This window comes from Caretta caretta, chromosome 10 (assembly GCF_965140235.1).
Source record: "Caretta caretta isolate rCarCar2 chromosome 10, rCarCar1.hap1, whole genome shotgun sequence".
Lineage (NCBI taxonomy): Eukaryota > Metazoa > Chordata > Testudines > Cheloniidae > Caretta > Caretta caretta.
This window is the reverse complement of record NC_134215.1, coordinates 38337646-38363952: the sequence shown is the minus strand read 5'-3', so window position 1 is coordinate 38363952 and position 26307 is coordinate 38337646. Positions and strand designations below refer to the sequence as shown.

General features: G+C 45.3%; 1 protein-coding gene and 1 long non-coding RNA gene across 8 annotated transcripts in view; one reads left to right on the top strand and one right to left on the bottom strand.

The window, feature by feature from the left end:
• Positions 1 to 26307, top strand: part of IFT140 (intraflagellar transport 140) — a 252984-nt gene that overhangs the window by 34937 nt on the left and 191740 nt on the right. For 5 of the 6 annotated variants that reach the window (XM_048868016.2, XM_048868013.2, XM_048868015.2 and 2 more), the window contains one exon: positions 14067 to 14242. The exons of the other annotated variant lie outside the window; for it this stretch is intronic. In XM_048868016.2, coding sequence (XP_048723973.2) covers positions 14067 to 14242 — 176 coding nt within the window. The remainder of the gene's footprint in view (positions 1 to 14066; positions 14243 to 26307) is intronic. 6 annotated transcript variants of the gene reach the window in all.
• Positions 214 to 25042, bottom strand: LOC125644314 (uncharacterized). Of its 2 annotated transcripts, none has more exons than XR_012670179.1 (3): positions 24731 to 25042; positions 20567 to 20638; positions 214 to 1511 (listed from the first exon to the last, which is right to left on the bottom strand). It is a non-coding gene; the product is annotated as an uncharacterized LOC125644314 (long non-coding RNA). The 2 variants fall into 2 exon arrangements; XR_007358960.2 differs by lacking the exon at positions 24731 to 25042 and adding an exon at positions 24036 to 24426.

Below are 26307 nucleotides of genomic sequence, written 5' to 3'. Positions count from 1 at the left end.
TGTTTGGAAACGTCTTTCCCCCTAAAATCCTCCCAACCCTTGCACCCCACTTCCTGGGGAAGGTTTGGTAAAAATCCTCACCAATTTGCATAGGTGACCACAGACCCAAACCCTTGGATCTTAAGAACAATGAAAAAGCATTCAGTTTCTGAAAAGAAGGATTTTAATAGAAGTAAAAAGTAAAAAAGAATCACCTCTGTAAAATCTGGATGGTAAATACCTTACAGGGTAATTAGATTCAAAACATAGAGAATCCCTCTAGGCAAAACCTTAAGTTACAAAAAGACACACAGAGAGGAATATCCATTCTATTCAGCACAGCTTATTTTCTCAGCCATTTAAAGAAATCATAATCTAATGCATATCTAGCTAGAGTACCTACTAATTTCTAAGACTTCATTCCTGTTCTGTCCCCGGCAAAAGCATCACCAGACAGACGCAGACCCTTTGTTTTTCTCCCTCCTCCCAGCTTTTGAAAGTATCTTGTCTCCTCATTGGTCATTTTGGTCAGGTGCCAGCAAGGTTATCCTAGCTTCTTAACGCTTTACAGGTGAAAGGATTTTTCCTCCAGCCAGGAGGGATTTTAAAAGGTGTTTACCCTTCCCTTTATATTTATGACAGACATTGACAACAGTTCCTTTATAGATCAAAGCGGTGATATGCTTTTAATGGAGAAGAAACATCTTTGAACAGTGATGTGTTTTAAATACCATTTACAGGGGAATTTAGCTTTACACTGAGAATTGTCTTTAGGGCAACCATTACAATGATACACAGCTCCACCTAGTGACAAACTCCTTTTTCTGCAAGTGTGTGTGTTTTCTCAGATTTTCCCTTGTTTCTTTGATACGCCATCTAAACTCCAAATTAGGGGCCAAATTCTGCTTGCCCGACTCATTTAAATAGTTTGATTGTTTCAGGAATATATGTGCCATTCTAGGTAGTGGCCTCTTACTGTTTCCATTATAAATTAGTGTTTTGATAATTTTTGAAGTTTTAGCTTTAAATCCTGTCTAGGCTGACAGCAAACAGCTTCTCAGACCAAGAGCTATCTTTTCAAAAAAGAAGAAATTAAAATAATTTGGCCACTTTGGGTATTTCTATGCTGTAATCATGGGGTATGACTGCATCTTCAGTAGACATACCTCCTCTAGCTTTAATCTAGCCACAGTTTCTCTGCTCTGGTACACAAAATAGCTAGATTAAAACTTAGTTTAGGTATGTCTATACCAACAATTACACCCCACAATTTCAGTGTAGACATATTCTTTAAGAGATATGTTTCTTCTTTGAGTGCTGTCCCTGTGGGTGCTCCACTTCAGGTGTCGGTATGTCCCGGTGCTGTTGATCGGAGATCTTCCGTAGCAGTGCCTGGTCTGTGCGTGCGTGCCCAATAGCTGTCTCGCAGCACCATTGGTGCCTCATGTAGCACGCACACGACCCAACCCCTTCAGTTCCTTCTCAACCATCCTCAGCCTGAGACAGAGCTCTGTAGTGGTGTTGAAGAAAACCTAGAAAAGAAGTAGATAACATTAGATTGTTTAGTTAAGCCTCAGTTTGTCGTAATTAGTTGGTTCACTTGGTGTTAAGTTTCAGTTAATCTTAGTTAGACAGTTTATTCCTCAACAAAAACAAAAGTCCTCCATTCTGCCAGTCCCAAGTTAGCTCTACAAAGGACGTTAAAAATATGCCTGGCTCCTCAGGTTTTAAGAGATGCACTTCATGCAAGGACTCAATACCTATTTCGGATGGGCACTTGCTATGCATTCACCGCTTAGGTGAGTCACATATCACAAAAGTTTGCTCATGGCAGCAATCTCAGAACTTGAGTGAGGAGAGACAGGGATCTCCGACTTAAACTCATTGTAATGGAGAAATTCCTTATGCCTACTTCAGACCCCAGATAACACTTGTCAAGGGACCCTCAAGGCACATCCTCTGTGGGCAGAGCTAGTAACCTTTCCTCCACAAAATTGAGAAAATGGCCACTTCCTCCCCAAACAGAGAACCATTAAAAAAGAAACTGTCTCTGGTGAGATCTCTCTCCTTGGTGCTAACCTCAGGCAGGGTGAGTACCTTTGAGGCACTTGGCACCTCCGGCACCCTCTGTACTGGGAGTTCTGCCGGCAGGGGAAAGGAGTTGAGTGGTAGGCACAAACCAGCCTCCTCCTCCACGGCATCAACTACTCCTATGAAGGATACAGTGCCACAGCCTTCACCATTAGTGATGCCCCCTCTGCCCGCACCGACTTCATCGGAACCGTTAACAGAGAATTCAAGGATGGCACCACTGACTAAGGCCACACACAAACGATCAGCACCGACCAAGCTACCACCTAATGTGTCATCACAGAAAGACACTGTATTGAAAACAGTGGCACCGTGTCCTCTTACACATAAAGTAGACATGGAAGTAGCATCTACCCCCAGATCTCTGCCGTTTGGCACCGATGGCTCGCCAGTCCCAACAGCACTGGACCAGCTGGAATCCCCCACTACTCCACCATTTTCAAGCGAAAATAAGGATGACCTTGAAGAGGCAGTCTTCTCGTCAGATCACTCCTCACCATCAGGTACCAGACCACCAATGTCCCACAAGATCAAGAGAATAGCTTACCAGGGACATGCATCCTTGGCTCACAAATCCCTGAACTATCACCCTCTTTCACACCCTAGGGTTACAAATAAACAAACAGAAATCTGCTCTAACCCCAGTACAGCAATTGGACTTCATCGGAGCGCATCTGGACTCAATAGAGGCCAAAGCATCACTACCAATGACCAGATTCTCAGCACTGACCACTCTCATATCAGTGGTCACAAATAGCCTACGGGTATCAGCATGTACCTGCCTACAACTATTGGGACATATGGCGGCTGCTATCTTCGTAGTAAAACACGCTTGACTACACATGTGCTGCCTACAGGGATGGCTGAGCTCGGTATTACATACCATGAAAGCACAGCCTGAACAAAAGCCTAACACTAATACCAAAAGTCCAACACTTCTTAAAATGGTGGACAAGTCCAAGAAACTTATGTGCAGGGATCCCATTTCAGCAGGATCCACCATCCATACTGATCACAACAGATGCCTCACTGATTGGCTGGGGTGCTCCCCTGAACTAACATACAATCTGAGGGAAGTGGTCACCCGCAGAGAGACACATTTACACATCAACCTGCTCGAATTATGTGCGGTTTGCAATGTGTGTATCCATTTCCTCCCAATAATAAGGAACAAAATCATAACAATCATGATGGACAACATGGCATATATGTTCTACATAAACTGACGGAGGGAGCATGATCTCACTCCCTATGCACAGAAGCCCATAAACTATGGAACTGGTGCATAAAGCACATCACCATTACAGCATCATACCTCCCAGGTCGACAGAACATGACAGTGGACACATAAAGCAGACAGGTTTCCCAACAACACGAGTGGGAACTGAACGACAACATCACACAACACATATTCCACATGTGGGGGTTCCCACACTTTGACCTATTCGCGACAGAACGAAACAACACATGTCCAAGGTTTTTCTCACAAGCAGGACTGGGAACACGATCCCTAGGGGATGCCTTTCCCATCAGATGGAACACACCTTTTCTGTATGCATCCCCACTGATACCTTTAATCTCCAGAGTAATACGCAAGATACAAACTGACAAAGCCAAGGTCATACTTATAGTCCGTGACGTGGCCCAGACAGACATGATTCCCATACCTGAGACTCATGGCGATCTGCACACCATACACTCTCCCTCTGTGATGGGATCTTCTCACAAGATGAAGGTCAAGCCTCCATCTGTACCTGGAGAAACTTCACTTGAAGGTGTGTGTCCTCCATGACAAATTAACCTGCTCCAAACAGGTTAAACAGGTATTACTAAACAGCAGAAAGACATCCACTCATACCATTTACCTCCAGAAATGGAAGAGGTTCTCCATGTGATGCCAAAACAAACACATAGCCACTCTTAAGGCACCAATTCATTTGATCTTTGAGTACATAGTAGAATTAAAAAAATCAAGACGGTCCACAAGTTCAGTTAAAGTACACCTCGCAGCCATAATTGCTTTCCATCATAAGATTGCCGGTGTCTCAGTATTCACACACCTGATCACAAAGCGTTTCCTCACATGTCCCCAGAAATAGGCAACCCCACATCGGCATGGGATCTAAATCTGGTCCTCAGAGGCCTTACCAAAGCACCAGTTGAACCACTTGCTACTTGTTCTCTACTACACCTGTCAATGAAGGTAGCATTCCTGATCATAATTACATCAGTGCGAAGAGTAAGTGAAATAGGGCCTCTTGTGGCCCACCCTCCACACACCATATTCTTCAAAGATAGTGACGCTATGACCACACCCCAAATTTGTCCCTAAGATATCATCCTTTCATTTCAACCAACCAAGTCATTTACCTATGTTTTACCCTAAACCACATGAGACTACACAAGAGACAATCCTCCACACTCTAGACGTTAGATGTGCTTTAGCATTCTACCTAGACAGAACAAAACCATTCTGAAAATCACCGAGACTTTTCATCTCCATGACTGGATGATCAAAGGAATCCACAATATCAAAACAAAGACTTTCAAAATGGATCTCCAGTTGCATCCATCTATGCTATCAACAAAAAATTGAACCCCCGACAGGTATCAGAGGCCATTTGACGAGATCAGTATTGACCTCAACAGCCTTTTTGAATAACGTGCCAATCACAGAAATATTTTGAGCCGCCACTTGGGCTTCACAACACACATTCACGAATCACTATACAATAACGCAAAGCTTAGACTCAGATGCAATACTAGGCCTAACAGTGCCGGCTTCAACTATGCATACAACTCTGAAGGCCACCCATCCATCCTCAGTAGGGCACTGCTCCAATCATCTGAAGTGGAGCACCCACAGGGACAGCACTCAAAGATGAGAGGGTACATCTTGTACAGTGTGTCAAAATACCTTGTTCGCCTCAATAGGCTCAGTCCTTTTTAGCCTTGGAGACTCAGGTTTGGGGCAAGGCGAATCCTTATAGGTGGCACAGGGTCCTGCTACTCCTCTCCTCAGTCAGTCCCTTGTGCTTGTTTTCCTTCCCTTCTGGGGAGCAAGTGCAGCCTCTCTACTGGGAAAGTCTGGTGTCTTGCTGCAAACAGGCTACTGGCAACTTCCCTGCTCCTCTCACTCCCTCACTCTTTTCCTCCTGCCACCCAGGGGAGGGTTTAAAAAGGTCCCAAGTAGTTGGAGTCAGCTGAACCTTATTGGTTCCCTAGCAACTCTTTTTCCAGCTGAACCTTATTGTCCCGTGGCTCTCTCTCCTCAGTGGATAGGGAGGGGCCTTTTAATCCCTGGGACTAATTACTACCCCCCTTTTGTAGCTGTTTGTCCGGGGTTTACCACAATAGTAACTGAGGTTCTTCGAGATGTATGTCCCTGTAGGTGCTCCACTACCCACCCTCCTCCCCTCTACTTTGGAGTTCACGTTAAAGACTCTATGATAGAGAAAGAACTGAAGGGCTTGGGTTGTGCGCGTGATAGGTGAGGTGCCACCGACACTGCAAGATAGCTACTGTGCACGCATGCCCCGCCCAGGCACTACCACCAAAAATTTCTGATCAGGTGTTGATGTGTCCTGGTGCTGTTGAAGTGGAGCACCCACAGGGACACACATCTCAAAGAACTTCAGTTACTGCATAAGGTGAGTAACCCTCTTTTTTTTTTTTGCTCCTTTTTTGCATTCATTAATCCATAATGGCTCTATTTAAAAAAAAATGCAGTGAGATGTTAGTGTAGACCATGGAGTGCCTTTTGTAATTAAAATAAAATAAATGACAATTTAACAACATTTGAAATGTTTATTTTTGTGCTTTTTTACTTGCCTGGAATAGATATATTACAAACATTTCTAAAGCTCTCATCACCATGGTAAAACAATCTACAAAATTCAGTTATCAGACCTTTTATGAGAGTTTGTCTAAAGCAAAGATATTTTCACTCTTGAAATTTACCAACAACTCTTTCATAATGATGTCTTACACAGAATTGTTGTCATGGCTCCATGCTACAGGTGATTGGTGCACTTATGTAGACTTCTGACATGAGATTGCCAAAGTGTTTTATATCCAGGCTCTAGTCTGTTCAAGGTATCCTGAGCTGTACTGAATGCACCCTTGTTGTGACTAGAGTACAGGTATTGACGGGTATGTGCTGTTTAGGAAACACAGAAATAAAGGCAAAGGTGGTGGAGTAGCATTGTATATCAATGATGAGGTAGACTGTAAAGCAGTGGTTCCCAAACTTGTTCCGCCGCTTGTACAGGGAAAGCCCCTGGCAGGCCGGGCCGGTTTGTTTACTTGCCGCTTCCGCAGGTTCGGCTGATCGCGGCTCCCAGTGGCCGCAGTTCGCTGCTCCAGGCCAATGGGAGCTGCTAGAAGCTGCGCGGGTTGAGAGACATACTGGCCGCCGCTTCCACAGTCAGGAGTTGTAGATCAAGCTGGATGAGCAAGCATCTCAGAGAGGTGATTGAGAAAAAGCAGAAAGCCTACAAGGAGTGGAAGATGGGAGGGATCAGCAAGGAAAGCTACCTTATTGAGGTCAGAACATGTAGGGATAAAGTGAGAAAGGTCAAAAGCCATGTAGAGTTGGACCTTGCAAAGGGAATTAAAACCAATAGTAAAAGGTTCTATATTCATATAAATAAGAAGAAAACAAAGAAAGAAAGAAGTGGGACCGCTAAACACTGAGGATGGAGTGGAGGTTAAGGATAATCTAGGCATGGCCCAATATCTAAACAAATATTTTGCCTCAGTCTTTAATGAGGAGCTTAGGGATAATGGTAGGATGACAAATGGGAAGGAGGATATGGAGGTAGATATTACCACATCTGAGGTAGCAGCCAAATTTGAACATCTTAATGGGACTAAATCGGGGGGCCCAGATAATCTTCATCCAAGAATATTAAAGGAACTGGCACATGAAGTTGCAAGCCCATTAGCAAAAATGTTTAATGAATCTGTAAACTCAGGAGTTGTACCATATGACTGGAGAATTGCTAACATAGTTCCTATTTTTAAGAAGGGAAAAAAAAGTGATCCGGATAACTACAGGCCTGTTAGTTTGACATCTGTAGTATGCAAGGTCTTGGAAAAAATTTTGAAGGAGAAAGTAGTTAAGGACATTGAGGTCAATGGTAATTGGGACAAAATACAACATGGTTTTACAAAAGGTAGATTGTCTCAAACCAACTTGATCTCCTTCTTTGAGAAGGTAACAGATTTTTTAGACAAAGGAAACACAGTGGATCTAATTTACCTCGATTTCATTAAGACATTTGATACGATTTGTCATAAATATAAAGGGAAGGGTAAACCCCTTTAAATCCCTCCTGGCCAGAGGAAAAATCCTCTCACCTGTAAAGGGTTAAGAAGCTAGGATAACCTCGCTGGCACCTGACCAAAATGACCATTGAGGAGACAAGATACTTTCAAAAGCTGGGGGGAGGGAAAAACAAAGAGTCTGTCTGTGTGATGCTTTTGCCAGGGACAAAACAAGAATGGAGTTTTAGAAATTAGTAAGTAATCTAGCTAGATATGCGTTAAACTATGATTTCTTTAAATGGCTGAGAAAATAAGCTGTGCTGAATAGAATGGATATTCCTCTCTGTGTGTCTTTTTGTAACTTAAGGTTTTGCCTAGAGGGATTCTCTATGTTTTGAATCTAATTACCCTGTAAGGTATTTACCATCCAGATTTTACAGAGGTGATTCTTTTTTACTTTTTACTTCTATTAAAATCCTTCTTTTCAGAAACTGAATGCTTTTTCATTGTTCTTAAGATCCAAGGGTTTGGGTCTGTGGTCACCTATGCAAATTGGTGAGGATTTTTACCAAACCTTCCCCAGGAAGTGGGGTGCAAGGGTTGGGAGGATTTTAGGGGGAAAGACGTTTCCAAACAACGCTTTCCTAATAAAAATAAACCTGGATAAATGTTTGGTGGTGGCAGTGGAAGTCCAAGGGCAAAGGGTAAAATAGTTTGTACCTTGGGGAAGTTTTAACCTAAGCTGGTAAAAGTAAGCTTAGGAGGTTTTCATGCAGGTCCCCACATCTGTACCCTAGAGTTCAGAGTGGGGAAGGAACCTTGACATGGTGGCAGAGCAGTGGGATCAACTTGAAATCATTTTGAGATCAATTTGAGATTTTTTGAACCAGAAAAAGATTTTAAAAAGGAAAAATTTTTTTCCTTTGAGCTGCTAGAAAGCAAGTTCCCAACTGGAAATAGTTGGAAGTTTTTTGCTTCGCTTTGGGGCCAGAGCAGAGACAAAAGGGAATTGTTTTTTGTGAGCTGCAGTTTCTCTTCCTAAAGGCAGGGTAGTTAACCTCCTGCAGGGAAATTCACAAGTCTTCACAGACCTGAAGTTTTTTTTTTCTCCTAAGACCAACTAGAGGGGTTTTCTACCTATTTGCCTGGAGACAAAGGTGTTAGGGTTTTGGGGGGGGGTGTTGAATTTTTTTTATTGTTGTTGGGTTTTTTTATTTTTATTTTTCTGTAGGCTGACAATCACTATCAGAGAATAGGTATCCCATTATAGCACAGCAAAATTTTACAAGCCAAGTTTTTGTTTTGTTTTCTGTGTAACTCTCGGGTGTAAAGTTAGTTAAAAACAGAGAGGTTAGGATGTCAGACTCCTCGGTTCAACAAAAGCTGGAATTAGCCAGAACTGAGGCTGAGGAAAAACAAAAGGAATATGAAAAGGAGTACTTGTGGCACCTTAGAGACTAACCAATTTATTTGAGCATGAGCTTTCGTGAGCTACAAGACAGATAGAACTCATGCGGATGGAGATGGATGTACATGCGGCTAGGGGAAAAAAAACGGAGGCTGCCCACAGCAGGGAAATGGAGGCAAGGGACAAAGAACTGGAGGAGAAGGAAAAAGAGGAAGCATGTGGAGGAGGAGAAGGAAAAAGAGAGGAAGCATGCACTGGAGATGGAGAAGGCAAGGGCTCAGCAGAATATACCAACAAACCCTAGCAATCCTTCTCCAGGTACCACTTCCCATCCCAGAAAGTTCCCCACCTATGAGGCAGGCGATGATACTGAGGCCTTCTTAGAAAACTTCAAACGGGCCTGCCTTGGGTACAGCATCTCTTCAGACCAATACATGGTAGAGCTGAGACTGCAGCTCAGTGGACCCTTAGCTGAGGTTGCAGCTGAAATGCCTAAGGCACAAATGAACCAGTATGAACTGTTTCAAACCAAGGCGAGAGTCAGAATGGGGCTAACACCCAAGCATTCCCATCGGTGATTCAGAGCCCTAAAGTGGAAACCAGACGTGTCATTTACCCAACATGCCTACCACATTGTGAAACATTGGGATGCCTGGATATCAGGTGCAAGTGTTGAATCTCCAGTAGATTTGCCCTTCCTAATGCAAATGGAACAGTTCTTAGAGGGAATAGAAAGATACATCCTAGATGGGAAGCCCAAAACTGTAATCGAGGCGGAGGAGATTGGAGCCAAGTGGGTGGAGGTGGCAGAGAAGAAAAAAACTGGTAGCAGTTGGAGCGGATACCAGAAGGGACAACCTCAGACCACACCGTATTACCGGGGGCCACCCAAGGCCCCACCTACCCCCCAAAGAACCCTCCAGACATTATCGTCCCGCCACACCATTCTCCAGGAACCCACCTCGCCCCAGTGACCCGTCAGCTGGACGATGTTTTAAATGTAACGAGCTGGGGCATGTAAAGGCCAACTGCCCCAAGACCCCCAACAGATTACAGTTCATTGCACCGGAATCACACCAGAGGTCCTCGGGCCCGGATACCTCCCAGATACCTTTGGAGCGGAGGGAAACTGAGTGTGGGCGGGAAGAAGATCACCGCGTGGAGGGACACCGGAGCACAAGTGTCAGCTATCCATGCTTCCTTAGTGGACCCAAATTTAATTGACCCAGAGATCCAAATGACAATTCAACCCTTCAAGTCCAACTCTTTCAATTTGCCTACAGCCAAGTTGCCTGTCCAGTACAAGGGCTGGTCAGGAACGTGGACTTTTGCAATCTATGATGATTATCCCATCCCTATGCTGTTGGGGGAAGACTTTGGCCAATCATGTGAAGTCAGCCAAGAGGGTGGGAATGGTCACCTGCAGCCAGACTAAACCCGCCGTCACGCCTAGTGTTGTTCCGGAAACTTCTACCAGGACCTGATCAGAGGTGATGGACCCGGACCCCAGGCCAATGTCTGCAACAGCAGTAGTGGATCCAGTCCCAGAGACCCAGACAGAGCCAGTCCCAGAACCGGAACCGGCGGAACAACCAGTACCAGACCCATTGCCAGCACTGAATCCAGTACTTGCAACCCCAACACCAGAGGGCCCCACTGAACCTGAACCAACAGCAGCCCATAACCCTACACAAGAGGCTCAGCTGGAGCCTGAACCCCAACATAGTGCCCCAGCGCAGAGCGGTTCAAAGTCAACGGAAACAGCCCCATCCCCTACATCGCTTCCAGAGGTACCAAGCCTAGGTCCACAATCCAATGAGGAACTGATGTCTCCAGGATCAAGGGAACAGTTCCAGACCGAACAGAAAGCAGATGAAAGCCTCCAGAGAGCTTGGACAGTGGCACGAAGCAACCCACTGCCTCTCAGCTCTTCTAATCGATCCAGGTTTGTTGTAGAAAGAGGACTTTTGTACAAAGAAACTCTTTCTGGTGGACACCAGGAAGACTGGCATCCTCAGAGACAGTTGGTAGTTCCAACTAAGTACCGGGTCAAGCTCTTGAGCTTAGCCCACGATCATCCTAGTGGCCATGCTGGGGTGAACAGGACCAAAGACTGTTTGGGGACGTCATTCCACTGGGAGGGAATGGGCAAGGATGTTCCTACCTATGTCCGGTCTTGTGAGGTATGCTAAAAAGAGTGGGAAAACCCCAAGACCAGATCAAAGCCCCTCTCCAGCCACTCCGCATCACTGAAGTTCTATATCAACGAGTAGCTGTGGATATTCTGGGTCCTTTTCCGAAAAAGTCACGCAAAAGGAAGCAGTACATACTGACTTTCATGGATTTTGCCACTCGATGGCCGGAAGCAGTAGCTCTAAGCAATACCAGGGGTAAAGGTGTGTGCCAGGCACTAGCAGACATTTTTGCCAGGGTAGGTTGGCCCTCTGACTTCCTCACAGATGCAGGGACTAATTTCCTGGCAGGAACTATGGAAAACCTTTGGGAAGCTCATAGGGTAAATCACTTGGTTGCCACTCCTTACCACCATCAAACAAATGGCATGGTGGAGAAGTTTAATGGAACTTTGGGGGCCATGATATGTAAATTTGTAAATGAGCACTCCAATGATTGCAGCAGTTTCTCTTTGCCTACAGAGCTGTACAACATCACAGTTTAGGGTTTCACCATTTATACTTGAATATGGCCGAGAGGTTAAGGGGCCATTACAGTTGGTGAATCAGCAATGGGAGGGATTTACACCTTCTCCAGGAACTAACATTCTGGACTTTGTAACCAACCTACAAAACACCCTCCGAACCTCTTTAGCCCTTGCTAAAGAAAACCTACAGGATACCCAAAAAGAGCAAAAAGCCTGGTATGATAAACATTCCAGAGAGCGTTGCTTCAAAGTAGGAGACCAGGTCATGGGCTTAAAGGCGCTCCAGGCCCATAAAATGGAAGCCTTGTGGGAAGGGCCATTCACTGTCCAGGAGCGCCTGGGAGCTGTTAATTATCTCATAGCATTCCCCACCTCCAACCGAAAGACTAAGGTGTACCATATTAATTCTCAAAAGCCCTTTTATTCCAGAGAATTAAAGGTTTGTCAGTTTACAGCCCAGGGAGGAGATGACGCTGAGTGGCCTGAAGGTTTCTATTACGAAGGGAAAAGTGCTGGTGGCGTGGAAGAGGTGAACCTCTCCATGACCCTTGGAGATCCAGATCCAGGAGCTGTGCGTTAGCTGTGCACCGACGTTCTCAGCCACCCCAGGACTGACTGAACGGACATACCACTCCATTGACGCAGGTAATGCTCACCCAATTAAAGTCCAACCTTACTGGGTGTCTCCTCAAGCTGAAACTGCTATAGAATGGGAGATCCAGGATATGTTACAGATGGGTGTAATCCGCCCCTCTGGAAGTGCATGGGCATCTCCAGTGATTCTAGTTCCCAAACCAGATGGGGAGATATGTTTTTGCGTGGACTACCGTAAGCTAAATGCTGTAACTCGCCCAGACAACTATCCAATGCCACACACAGATGAACTATTAGAGAAACTGGGACGGGTCCAGTTCATCTCTACCTTGGACTTAACCAAGGGGTACTGGCAGGTACCGCTAGATGAATTCGCCAAGGAAAGGTCAGCCTTCACCACCCATGTCGGGCTGTATGATTTTAATGTACTACCTTTCGGGCTGCGGAATGCACCTGCCACCTTCCAAAGACTTGTAGATGGTCTCCTAGCGGGATTAGGAGAATATGCAGTCGCCTACCTTGACGATGTGGCCATATTTTCGGATTCCTGGGCAGAACACCTGGAACATCTACAAAAAGTCTTCGAGTGCATAAGGGAGGCAGGTCTAACTGTTAAGGCTAAGAAGTGTCAAATAGGCCTAAACAGAGTGGCTTACCTTGGACACCAGGTGGGTCAAGGAACTATCAACCCCCTACAGGCCAAAGTGGATGCTATCCAAAAGTGGCCTGTCCAAGGTCAAAGAAACAGGTTCAATCCTTCTTAGGCTTGGCCTGTTATTACAGGCGATTTGTACCGCAATGTAGCCAAATTGCCGCCCCACTGACAGACCTAACCAAAAAGAAACAGCCAAATGCCGTTCAGTGGACCGAAGAGTGTCAGAAGGCCTTTAACCAGCTTAAAGCGACACTCATGTCTGACCCTGTACTAAGGGCCCCAGACTTTGACAAACTGTTCCTAGTAACCACAGATGCATCCGAGCGTGGTGTGGGAGCAGTTTTAATGCAGGAAGGACTGGATCAAGAATTCCACCCTGTAGTGTTTCTCAGCAAAAAACTGCCTGAGAGGGAAAGCAACTGGTCAGTCAGTCGAAAAGACTGTTCATTCACCTGCACGTCCACCAATGTAATATACGCCATCATGCGCCAGCAATGCCCCTCTTCTATGTACATCAGCGAAACTGGACAGTCCCTACCCAAAAGGATAAATGGACACAAATCAGATATTAGGAATGACAATATAGAAAAACCTTTAGGAGAACACTTCAACTTCCCTGGACACACAATAGCAGATTTAAAGGTAGCCATCCTGCAGCAAAAAAACTTCAGGACCAGATTTCAAAGAGAAACTGCTGAGCTTCAGTTCATTTGCAAATTTGACACCATCAGCTCAGGATTAAACAAAGACTGTGAATGGCTAGCCAACTACAAAAGCAGTTTCTCCTACCTTGGTGTTCACACCTCAATGGCTAGAAGAGGGCCTCATCCTCTCTGGTTGAACTAACCTTGTTATCCCTAGCCTGATTCTTGCTTGCATATTTATACCTGCTTCTGGAAATTTCCACTGCATGCATCCGATGAAGTGGGTATTCACCCACGAAAGCTTATGCTCCAATATGTCTATTAGTCTATAAGGTGCCACAGGACTCTTTGCCGCTTTTACAGGTGAGAAGGACACACATGTTAAAGGTAGATGTCTTCCTTTTAAGGTATGCTTTTAGTTTTGGATTTCTTTGAAGAAAAGAGAACTACTTTTTACATGTGTCCTTCTTGTATAAACTACTATACTATTTTAACTCCAACAGTATATAAGATGAGAAATAAAATTGTGGTTGTTGACCTTAACTGCGTATTTGCTAGCTTTTCAGCATTTGAGGAACATGTTGTTATTAAAGTAGAACAGAATAGTCTTAACCAAGATTAAGCAAGGCTTTTTTTCCTGTGTAGCCTTGCCTCTGAATAACTTACGTTTGTGGGTTTGTCAGACCACTAACAGTATTGATAATTAATTTTGTGGTTTACAGGTGCATTGGAACAGAACAGTATGTAACTGGCTTGTGTTTACTGCAGGGTCTGTGCATTACGTGAATGAAAAAGGAAAGACAAGCCATGCATTGAGCACAGACAGTCCAATCCAAAAGCTCCTGATCATGGAGAAGAGGGATGTTTTGGTGGTAATAACAGAGAACCTCCTGTTGTCTATGTACACAATAACTCTTGAGGGAGAAGCAGAGGAAATCATGAAGGTAGGTGAGGTAGGCTGAGGGTTAAGGTTAGGTGCTGCTGTGGTACAACATCAGTTTCTATAGATGTATATTTCCACTTTTACTTTTGCCAACTTTTTGTTGTGTGACAAATTTATTAAGGCCCATCTGTATTTCTTGGATAAAACCTTCACGAAAATACATGTTGCTCCCAAGGTTACTCCTGCAGGGATTCTGCGCCCCTAAATTAAAAATTCTGCAGATTTTGTTTATCAAAATAATTCAGTATAATCACAACAGTTTCAATTTTTTTGGTAATTTATTTAAACTACAATAAAGAAAAAAAGCCACTTGGTAACTAATGCCCTGTATTCCAGTTATAATCCTGGATTTTCATTTAAATTATATTACATGACACCAAATGGCAAAAAAAAAAAAAGTAGAACATCATTTTAAATTACTCAGACTTTCACACATAAAAGTCATACAGTTTCGCTAATCATTGTCCTGGACCGGCTGGGTACTTTGGGAAATGCTTGGTTCTGATTGTCCTGACATTTTATTGACTGCTTAGTAAATGTTTTATTTGCCCTCAAAGTATTTTTTTTAATGGGTAAGTAAAATAAATCCTAAACTGTAATCTAACCCCATTGTGTCACTTTGGCACAGGAAAAAAGTGAGAAAGCATAGAGATCTTCCTAGCTGTTTCCTTACTTTCATTTGCCAAAGTGATGTAATATAGGGGCCTTAAAACTTTTACAGGTTTTATGCTCCTGGGGGAATTGATTGAGAATGGGAAGAGTTAACTAACAATAGGAACATTAACAATGTTACTATGCAGGCAGGCTGTTACATTTCTGCCTCAGGAAATGAGATCAATTAACCATCAACAGCAACATTAACAAAAAGAAAAGGAGTACTTGTGGCACCTTAGAGACTAACCAATTAATTTGAGCATAAGCTTTCGTGAGCTACAGCTCATTTCATTGGATGCATACTGTGGAAAGTACAGAAGATCTTTTTATATACACACAAAGCATGAAAAAATACCTCCTCCCACCCCACTCTCCTGCTGGTAATAGCTTATCTGAAGTGATCACTCTCCTTACAATGTGTATGATAATCAAGTTGGGTCATTTTCAGCACAAATGGCCCACCTTGATTATCATACACATTGTAAGGAGAGTGATCACTTTAGATAAGCTATTACCAGCAGGAGAATGGGGTGGGAGGAGGTATTTTTTCATGCTTTGTGTGTATATAAAAAGATCTTCTGTACTTTCCACAGTATGCATCCGATGAAGTGAGCTGTAGCTCACGAAAGCTTATGCTCAAATTAATTGGTTAGTCTCTAAGGTACCACAAGTACTCCTTTTCTTTTTGTGAATACAGACTAACACGGCTGTTACTCTGAAACCTAACATTAAAAAAATGTGGTTTTGTTTTTTTACAAAAAGTATTTTCTTTAATTTAAAAACAATTTTTTTCAGTAATATGATACTAATATTTAATAGGGTTTTTTTTATTCTCAAGAAGTTACAGACCTGTTACTAGGCAGGCAGGCTACTACATTTCTGTCTCGGGGACAGAGCCTTCCTTGTGTATAATAAAAAGACCTACCCCCTCTCCATGCCAGCGAGCCGCAGTAGCAATCAAGAGGGACAGAGTCTCTCTCGCTTATTGGCCCCCTGATGGTAATCAACATCTCCCTAGCAGGCATGCATGCCCAGCCCTCTTCCCCCTGGAGTGATTTTTGTCTCTGAGGCTGCTCCAGGCACGTTGGAACAGACACGCTGCCTGGACTGCTGGGGAAGAGATGCGTGTTCCCCTGCAGATTTTTTTTTTGCATTTTTCTGCGCGGGTGGCACAGAAATATGCAGACTATATGAATTCTGCACCCCTGCAAGGACGCAGAATTCCGTTGGGAGTACAAGGTGGAGCCAAGAATTGTGGTGGTTAATTCAGAAGCATGGGTGTTCTCTTGCATCTCTGGTTTCTCTGTTCTAACCATCTCTGTCAGGACCCTGCTCACTCCTGTTCCTTCTCAAGTCCACAAACGTCTCAGAGACCTTTATCCTGGTAAAACACCCAGTGCCATTTATTTACAGTGTTGGTTCCTAGCACCCTTGTACACTGTTCAGCCTTACACCTACAGTCTTAGGGAGCCCTCAGCTCCTGAGGCAAGCAGGCAAGAGCGATCTTTCTCTGTTTGCTTCCTCTCTTCGCCTTTTCGTATCTTCTGTCTAGTGACATTAGCCTTCCAGCTCTTCTCCACCCGTCATTTAGGCACAGCTCTTCTTAATGAGGTTTGTTCTGCAGTAATTAATTGGAGCTGCAGTGACCAGAATGCTGGCTCAGGGGCTGCTGCCCAGCACTCTGTCACACCTTCCATTTCTTCATTCTTGTCCCCACCCTAACCCATTCACCCCCATTTGTCCACTCATCTCTACTTTCTTGTCTCCTGTCTATTATCTGTCTACAGACACTGAACATAGAATCATAGAATTTCAGGGTTGGAAGGGACCTCAGGAGGTCATCTAGTCCTACCCCCTGCTCAAAGCAGGACCAATCCCCAATTAAATCATCCCAGCCAGGGCTTTGTCAAGCCTGACCTTAAAAACTTCTAAGGAAGGAGATTCTACCACCTCCCTAGGTAACGCATTCCAGTGTTTCACCACCCTCCTAGTGAAAAAGTTTTTCCTATATCCAACCTAAACCTCCCCCACTGCAACTTGAGACCATTACTCCTTGTCCTGTCCTCTTCTACCACTGAGAATAGTCTAGAACCATCCTCTCTGGAACCACCTCTCAGGTAGCTGAAAGCAGCTATCAAATCCCCCCTCATTCTTCTCTTCTGCAGACTAAACAATCCCAGTTCTCTCAGCCTCTCCTCATAAGTCATGTGTTCCAGACCCCTAATCATTTTTGTTGCCCTTCGCTGGACTCTCTCCAATTTATCCACATCCTTCTTGTAATGTGGGGCCCAAAACTGGACACAGGACTCCAGATGAGGCCTCACCAATGTCGAATAGAGGGGAACGATCACGTCCCTCGATCTGCTCGCTATGCCCCTACTTATACATCCCAAAATGCCATTGGCCTTCTTGGCAACAAGGGCACACTGCTGACTCATATCCAGCTTCTCATCCACTGTCACCCCTAGGTCCTTTTCTGCAGAACTGCTGCCTAGCCATTTGGTCCCTAGTCTGTAGCTGTGCATTGGGTTCTTCCGTCCTAAGTGCAGGACCCTGCACTTACCCTTGTTGAACCTCATCAGATTTCTTTTGGCCCAATCCTCCAATTTGTCTAGGTCCCTCTGTATCCTATCCCTGCCCTCCAGCGTATCTACCACTCCTCCCAGTTTAGTATCATCCGCAAATTTGCTGAGAGTGCAATCCACACCATCCTCCAGATCATTTATGAAGATATTGAACAAAACCGGCCCCAGGACCGACCCCTGGGGCACTCCACTTGACACCGGCTGCCAACTAGACATGGATCACTACCCGTTGAGCCCGACAATCTAGGCAACTTTCTACCCACCTTATAGTGCATTCATCCAGCCCATACTTCTTTAACTTGCCGACAAGAACACTGTGGGAGACCGTGTCAAAAGCTTTGCTAAAGTCAAGAAACAATGCATCCACTGCTTTCCCTTCATCCCCAGAACTAGTAATCTCATCATAGAAGGCGATTAGATTAGTCAGGCATGACCTTCCCTTGGTGAATCCATGCTGACTGTTCCTGATCACTTTCCTCTCATGTAAGTGCTTCAGGATTGATTCTTTGAGGACCTGCTCCATGATTTTTCCAGGGACTGAGGTGAGGCTGACTGGCCTGTAGTTCCCAGGATCCTCCTTCTTCCCTTTTTTAAAGATTGGCACTACATTAGCCTTTTTCCAGTCATCCGGGACTTCCCCGTTCGCCACGAGTTTTCAAAGATAATGGCCAATGGCTCTGCAATCACAGCTGCCAGTTCCTTTAGCACTCTCGGATGCAACTCGTCCAGCCCCATGGACTTGTGCATGTCCAGCTTTTCTAAATAGTCCCTAACCACCTCTTTCTCCACAGAGGGCTGGCCATCTGTTCCCCATGTTGTGATGCCCAGCGTAGCAGTCTGGGAGCTGACCTTGTTCATGAAGACAGAGGCAAAAAAAGCATTGAGTACATTAGCTTTTTCCACATCCTCTGTCACTAGGTTGCCTCCCTCATTCATCAAGGGGCCCCACACTTTCCTTGGCTTTCTTCTTGTTGCCAACATACCTGAAGAAACCCTTCTTGTTACTCTTGACATCTCTCGCTAGTTGCAGCTCCAGATGCGATTTGGCCCTCTTGATTTCATTCCTACATGCCCGAGCAATATTTTTATACTCTTCCCTGGTCATATGTCCAACCTTCCACTTTTTGAAGCTTCTTTTTTATGTTTAAGATCCGCTAGGATTTCACCGTTAAGCCAAGCTGGTCGCCTGCCATATTTACTATTCTTTCGACACATCGGGATGGTTTGTCCCTGTAACCTCAACAGGGATTCCTTGAAATACAGCCAGCTCTCCTGGACTCCTTTCCCGTTCATGTTAGTTCCCCAGGGGATCCTACCCATCCGTTCCCTGAGGGAGTCGCAGTCTGCTTTCCTGAAGTCCAGGGTCCGTATCCTGCTGCTTACCTTTCTTCCCTGTGTCAGGATCCTGAACTCAACCAACTCATGGTCACTGCCTCCCAGATTCCCATCCACTTTTGCTTCCCCTACTAATTCTTCCCAGTTTGTGAGCAGCAGGTCAAGAAAAGCTCCCCCCCTAGTTGGCTCCTCTAGCACTTGCACCAGGAAATTGTCCCCTACGCTTTCCAAAAACTTCCTGGATTGTCTATGCACCTCTGTATTGCTCTCCCAGCAGATATCAGGAAAATTAAAGTCACCCATGAAAACCAGGGTGTGCGATCTAGTAGCTTCTGCGAGCTGCCGGAAGAAAGCCTCATCCACCTCATCCCCCTGGTCCGGTGGTCTATAGCAGACTCCCACCACTACATCACTCTTGTTGCTCACACTTCTAAACTTAATCCAGAGACACTCAGGTTTTTCTGCAGTTTCGTACCGGAGCTCTGAGCAGTCATACTGCTCCCTTACATACAGTGCTACTCCCCCACCTTTTCTGCCCTGCCTGTCCTTTCTGAACAGTTTATATCCATCCATGACAGTACTCCAGTCATGTGAGCTATCCCACCAAGTCTCTGTTATTCCAATCACGTTATAATTCCTTGACATCACCAGGACCTCCAGTTCTCCCTGCTTGTTTCCAAGGCTTTGTGCCTTCGTATATAAGCACTTGAGATAACCTGCTGATCGCCCCTCATTCTCAGTATGAGGCAGGAGCCCTCCCCTCACAGACATTCCTGCCTGTGCTTCCTCCCGGTATCCCGCTTTCCCATTTACCTCAGGGCTTTGGTCTCCTTCCCCCGGTGAACCTAGTTTAAAGCTCTCCTCACTAGGTTAGCCAGCCTGCTCGCAAAGATGCTCTTCCCTCTCTTTGTAAGGTGGAGCCCATCTCTGCCCAGCACTCCTCCTTCATGGAAGACCATCCCATGGTCAAAGAATCCAAAGCCTTCTCTCCGACACCACCTACGTAGCCATTCGTTGACTTCCACGATTCAACGGTCCCTACCCAGGCCTTTTCCTTCCACGGGGAGGATGGACGAGAAGACCACTTGCACCTAAAACTCCTTTATTCTTCTTCCCAGAGCCACATAGTCCGCAGTGATCCGCTCAAGGTCATTCTTGGCAGTATCATTGGTGCCCATGTGGAGAAGCGGGAAGGGGTAGCGATCCGAGGGCTTGATGAGTCTCGGCAGTCTCTCCGTCACATCGCGAATCTTAGCCCCCAGCTAGCAGCAGACTTCTCGGTTTTCCCGGTCAGGGCGGGAGATAGATGACTCAGTCCCCCTGAGGAGAGAGTCCCCGACCACCACCACCCGCCTCCTTCTCTTGGGAGTGGTGGTCGTGGAACTCCCCGTCTCAGGACAGTGCATCTCATGCCTTCCAACATATCCTTCCTCTTTCTGCAAGTCATAGATATATGTATACACTTTGTGATGCAACAGCCAACAAACACATTAAAAATCCCAGTTTTTCTGCTAGAATGTTGTCAGGATGAACAAATGGCTTCAACTGTTTCCATTACTCTAATTTTTAGTACCATTGGAGCAAGGGTCTGATGGGGGAAGAAAGGATGGTGGTGGCATTCTTAAAATCTCCATAATCCCAGCATCATTGGTTGCTTCTATTAAAAATTAGTAGTTAACCACAATGACAGTTATATTGTCACCATACATCACTAGCATTATCATTCCATTAAGAATGGGTGCAGTACATACCTTTCTTAGAGCTCCTGTTTCTGTCTTCAGACTCAGGATGATGGTTTTGTGCTCATGTTACAACCACAAAGGCTAGAAATTTAAAAATAATAAAAATAAAATTAATGTAAAATTCTGTAGAAATTGATGGAGCTACTCATGAAGGGCTGCATAGGGTTCCACTTAAGAACAGCTTTATCCAAACCTGACATTCAGCCTGGCTACATGTTTAAAAATACAGTGATATTGATGTTGCAGTTCCTTTTACCTCTTCTTTATTTAAAACAGTTTAATTCTGAGTAATGATGGTTCTGAAAAAATCCCTCCCCCCCCCCCGCCCCGTTTCCATATTTTCAGATGCCAGAACTTTGTAGGAGTTTGGAATCTTAATCCAATCCTGAATTTTAGCTGGGGCTACTTTTTAGACAAGACCTATCTCTTTGCACACGTCTTCTCAGCTGATCAAGTCCTAATTTCCAAGCTGACTGGTAAAATTTCTAACAGGAGGGGATTTTTTTCCTTTGGTCGTTCTGTGTACTTGAACGTCTTGATTTATGCTTTGCAAACACTCAGATATTTCAGCGATGGGTGCCAGATGGATAAATTTTAGCAAAGAGATTTAAGGGTTAATCATTAAAAACAAAACAACCCCCCGCCCCCAAATTTCCACTTTCTCTCCTTGTCTCTTCCTTCTCTTTACTTAGAATCATAGGATATTAAGGAAGAGACTTCAGGAGGTCATCTAGTCCAATCCCCTGCACAAAGCAGGACCAACACCAACTAACTCATCCCAGCCAAGGCTTTGTCAAGCCGGGCCTTAAAAACCTCCAAGGAAGGAGATTCCACCATCTCCCTAGGTAACCCATTCCAGTGCTTCACCACCCTCCTTGTGAAATAGTGTTTCTGAATATCCAACCTAGACCTCCCCCACTGCAACTTGAGACCATTACTTCTTGTTCTGTCATCTGCCACCACTGAGAACAGCCGAGCTCCATCCTCTTTGGAACCCCCCTTCAGGTAGTTGAAGGCTGCTATTAAATCCCCCTTCACTCTTCTCTTCTGCAGACTAAATAACTCCAGTTCCCTCAATTGCTCCTTGTAAGTCATGAGCTCCAGCCCTCTAATCATTTTTGTTGCCCCTCACTGGACTCTCTCCAATTTGTCCACATCTCTTCTGTAGTGGGGGGCCCAAAACTGGACACAGTACTCCAGATGTGGCCTCACCAGTGCCAAATAGAGGGGAATAATCACTTCCCTCAATCTGCTGGCAACGCTCCTACTAATACAGCCCAATATGCCTTTGGTCTTCTTGGCAACGATGGCACACTGCTGACTCATATCCAGCGTCTCGTCACTGCAATCTCTAGGTCCTTTTCCGCAGAACTGCTGCTTAGCCAGTCAGTCCCCAGCCCTTAGCAGCGCATGGGGTTCTTCCCTCCTAAGTGCAGGACTCTGCACTTGTCCTTGTTGAACCTCAGATTTCTTTTGGCCCAATCCTCCAATTTGTCTAGGTCACTCTGGACCCTATCCCAACCCTCCAGCATATCTACCTCTCCCCTCAGCTTAGTGTTATCTACAAACTTGCTGAGGGTGCAATTAATCCCATCATCCAGATCATTAATAAAGATTTTGAAGAAAACCAGCCCCGGGACTGATGTCTGGGACGCTTGATACCAGCTGCCAACTAGACAACGAGCCATTGATCACTGCCCATTGAGCCTGACAATCTAGCCAACTTTCTGTCCACCTTATAGTCCATCCATCCAGCCCATACTTCTTTAACTTGCTGGCAAGAATACTGTGGGAGACCGTGTCAAAAGCTTTGCTAAAGTCAAGGAACAACACATCCACTGCTTTCCCCTCATCCATAGAGCCAGTTATCTCATCACAGAAGGCAATGAGATTAGTCAGGCATGACTTGCCCTTGGTGAATCCATGCTGACTGTTCCTGATCACTTTCCTCTCCTCTAAGTGGTTCAGAATTGATTCCTTGAGGACCTGCTCCATGATTTTTCCAGGGACTGAGGTGAGGCTGACTGGCCTGTAGTTCCCAGGATCCTCCTCCTTCCCTTTTTTAAAGTCATCCAGGACTTCCCCTGATCGCCGTGAGTTTTCAAAGATAATGGGCAATGGCTCTGCAATTACATCTGCCAACTCCTTTAGCACTCTCTGATGCAGTGCATCCGGCCCCATGGACTTGTGCTCATCCAGCTTTTCTAAATAGTCCTGAACCACTTCTTTCTCTACAGAGGGCTGGTCACCTCCTCCCCATGCTGTGCTGCCCAGTGCAGGAGTCTGGGAGCTGACCTTGTTCGTGAAGACAGAGGCAAAAAAAGCATTGAGTACATTAGCTTTTTCCACATCCTCTTTCACTAGGTTACCTCCCTCATTCAGTAAGGGGCCCACACTTTCCTTGACTTTCTTCTTGTTGCTCACATACCTGAAGAAACCCTTCTTGTTACATCTCTTGCTAGCTGCAACTCCAGGTGTGATTTGGCCTTCCTGATTTCAGCCCTCTGTGGAGAAAGAATGGATGGTGTGGACTGCACCCTCAGCAAGTTTGCAGATGACACTAAACTGGGAGGAGAGGTAGATGCACCGCTACAGACTAGGGACTGAATGGATCGGCAGCAGTTCTGCAGAAAAGGACCTAGGGGTTACAGCGGACGAGAAGCTGGATATGAGTCAACAGTGTGCCCTTGTTGCCAAGAAGGCCAATGGCATTTTGGGATGTATAAGTAGGGGCATTGCCAGCAGATCGAGGGACGTGATCATTCCCCTCTCTTCAACATTGGTGAGGCCTCATCTGGAGTACTGTGTCCAGTTTTGAGCCCCACACTACAAGAAGGATGTGGAAAAATTGGAGAGAGTCCAGCAGAGGGCAACAAAAATGATTAGGGGACTGGAACACGTGACTTATGAGGAGAGGCTGAGGGAACTGGGATTGTTTAGTCTGCGGAAGAGAAGAATGAGGGGGGATTTGATAGCTGCTTTCAACTACCTGAAAGGGGGTTCCAAAGAGGATGGATCGAGACTGTTCTCAGTGGTAGCTGATGACAGAAAGAGGAGTAATGGTCTCAAGTTGCAGTGGGGGAAGTTTAGATTGGATATTAGGAAAAACTTTTTCACTAGGAGGGTGGTGAAACACTGGAATGCGTTACCTAGGGAGGTGGTGGAATCTCCTTCCTTAGATATTAGATAACCTCCTTCCTAAGGTCAGGCTTGACCAAGCCCTAGCTGGGATGATTTAGTTTGGGATTTGTCCTGCTTTGAGCAGGGGGTTGGACTAGATGACCTCCTGAGGTCCCTTCCAACCCTGATATTCTATGACTTCCAGTTCTCCCTGCTTGTTTCCCAGGCTTCTTGCATTTGTGTATAGGCACTTGAGATAAATTGCTGTTTGTCCTGCATTCTTAGTATGAGGCAGGAGCCCGGCCCTCTCATGCGCTCCTGCTCATATTTCCTCCCGGTATTCCACTTTGCCACTTACCTCAGGGCTTTGGTGTCCTTCCCCCAGTGAACCTAGTTTAAAGCCCTCCTCACTAGGTTAGCCAGCCTGCTTGCGAAGATGCTCTTCCCTCTCTTCATTAGGTGGAGCCCATCTCTGCCTAGCACTCCTCCTTATTGGAACACCATCCCATGGTCAAAGAATCCAAAGCCTTCTCTCCGACACCACCTACGTAGCCATTCGTTGACTTCCACGATTTGATGGTCTCTTCCCAGGCCTTTTCCTTCCACAGGGAGGATGGACGAGAAGATCACTTGCACCTCAAACTACTTTATCCTTCTTCCCAGAGCCACGTAGTCTGCAGTGATCTGCTCAATGTCATTCTTGGCAGTATCATTGGTGCCCACATGGAGAAGCGGGAAGGGGTAGCGATCTGAGGGCTTGTTGAGTCTCGGCAGTCTCTCCGTCACATCATGAATCCTAGCTCCTGGCAAGCAGCAGACTTTTCGGTTGGGGCGGCAGATAGATGACTCAGTCCCCCTGAGGAGAGAGTCCCCGACCACCACCACCCGCCTCCTTCTCTTGGGAGCGGTAGTCGTGGAAACCCTTTCCCTAGGACAGTGCATCTCATGCCTTCCAATCGGCAGAGTCTCCTTCTGTTCCCTTCCCTCAGATGTATCATCTAGTCCACTCTCCGCATTAGTACCTGTGGAGAGAACATGAAACCGGTTATTTACCTGTATCTGCGTTGCTGGTACATGGACACTCCCCTTTCTTCTTCTGGAGGTCACATGCTGCCAGATTTCTTCACCGTCCTCCTGTCCCCGCAGTACAGCCTGCTCTGAATCTTCAGAACGTTGTGTCTGTAGAAGCATATCCTGACGTCTGTCCAGGAAATCTTCAGTTTCTCTTATGCAACGCAGGGTCGATACCTGTTGCTCCAGACCTTGAACCTTCTCTTCCAATATAGAGAACAGCTTGCACTTTGTACAGACAAAGTTGCTTCTGTCCTGTAGAAGAAAGACAAACATGGCACATCCAGTGCAGGTCACAACAGCTGAACACCCTCCCCCCCCATCCAAATTACCTTCCTTCTACGAGCTTCCTCAGGAGTTGTAGTAACTACTCAGAGAAGCTGGCAAGATGTAAGCCTCAGTGAGCTCTCCCCAGGCGAACTCCCCGGCAAACTCCCTCTGTTAGCCTCTCTGCTGTTCTAGACCTTTAATCATTTTTGTTGCTCTTCTCTGGACTGTCTCCAATTTGTCCACATCTTTCTGAAATGTGGCGCCCAGAACTGGATGCAATACTCCAGCTGAGGCCTAATCAACGTGGAGTAGAGTGGAAGAATTACTTCTCACGTCTTGCTTACAATACTGCAAATACATCCCAGAATGTTAGCTTTTTTTTTTTGCAACAGTGTTACACCGTTGACTCATATTTAGCTTGTGATCCTCTGTGACCCCCACATCCCTTTCCTCAGTACTCCTTCATAGGCAGTCATTTCCCATTTTGTATGTGTGCAACTGATTGTTCCTTCCTAAATGTAGTACTTTGTATTTGTCCTTATTGAATTTCATCCTATTTACTTCAGACCAATTCTCCAGTTTGTCCAGATCATTTTGAATTTTAATCCTATCCTCCAAACCACTAGCAACCCTCCCAGCTTGGTATCATCTGCAGACTTTATAAGTGTACTCTCTATGCCATTATCTAAATCATTGATGAAGATATTGAACAGAACTGGACTCAGAATTGATCTCTGTGGGACCCACTTGATATACCCTTCCAGCATGACTGTGAACCACTGATAACTACTCTCCGGGAATAGTTTTCCGACCAGTTATGCATCCTCCTTTTAGCAGCTCCATCTAGGTTGCATTTCCCTAGTTTGTTTATGAGAAGGTAATGTGAGACAGTATCAAAAGCCTTACTAAAGTCAAGATATACCACATCTGCCGCTTCCCCCCATCCACAAAGCTTACCCTGTCAAAGAAAGCTATCAGGTTGGTTTGACATGATTTGTTCTTGACAAATCCATGCTGACTGTTTTGCACTTATCTCATTATCTTCTAGATGTTTGCAAATTGATTGCTTAATTATTTGCTCCATTATCTTTCCAGGTACAGAAGTAAAGATGACTGGTCTGTAATTCCCCGGGTTGTCCTTATTTCCCTTTTTATAGATTAGCACTATATTTTCCCTTTTCTAGGCATCTGGAATCTCTCCTGTCTTCCATGACTTTTTAAAGATTATCGCTAATGGCTCAGATATCTCCTCAGTGAGCTCCTTGAGTACTCTAGGTTGCATTTCATCA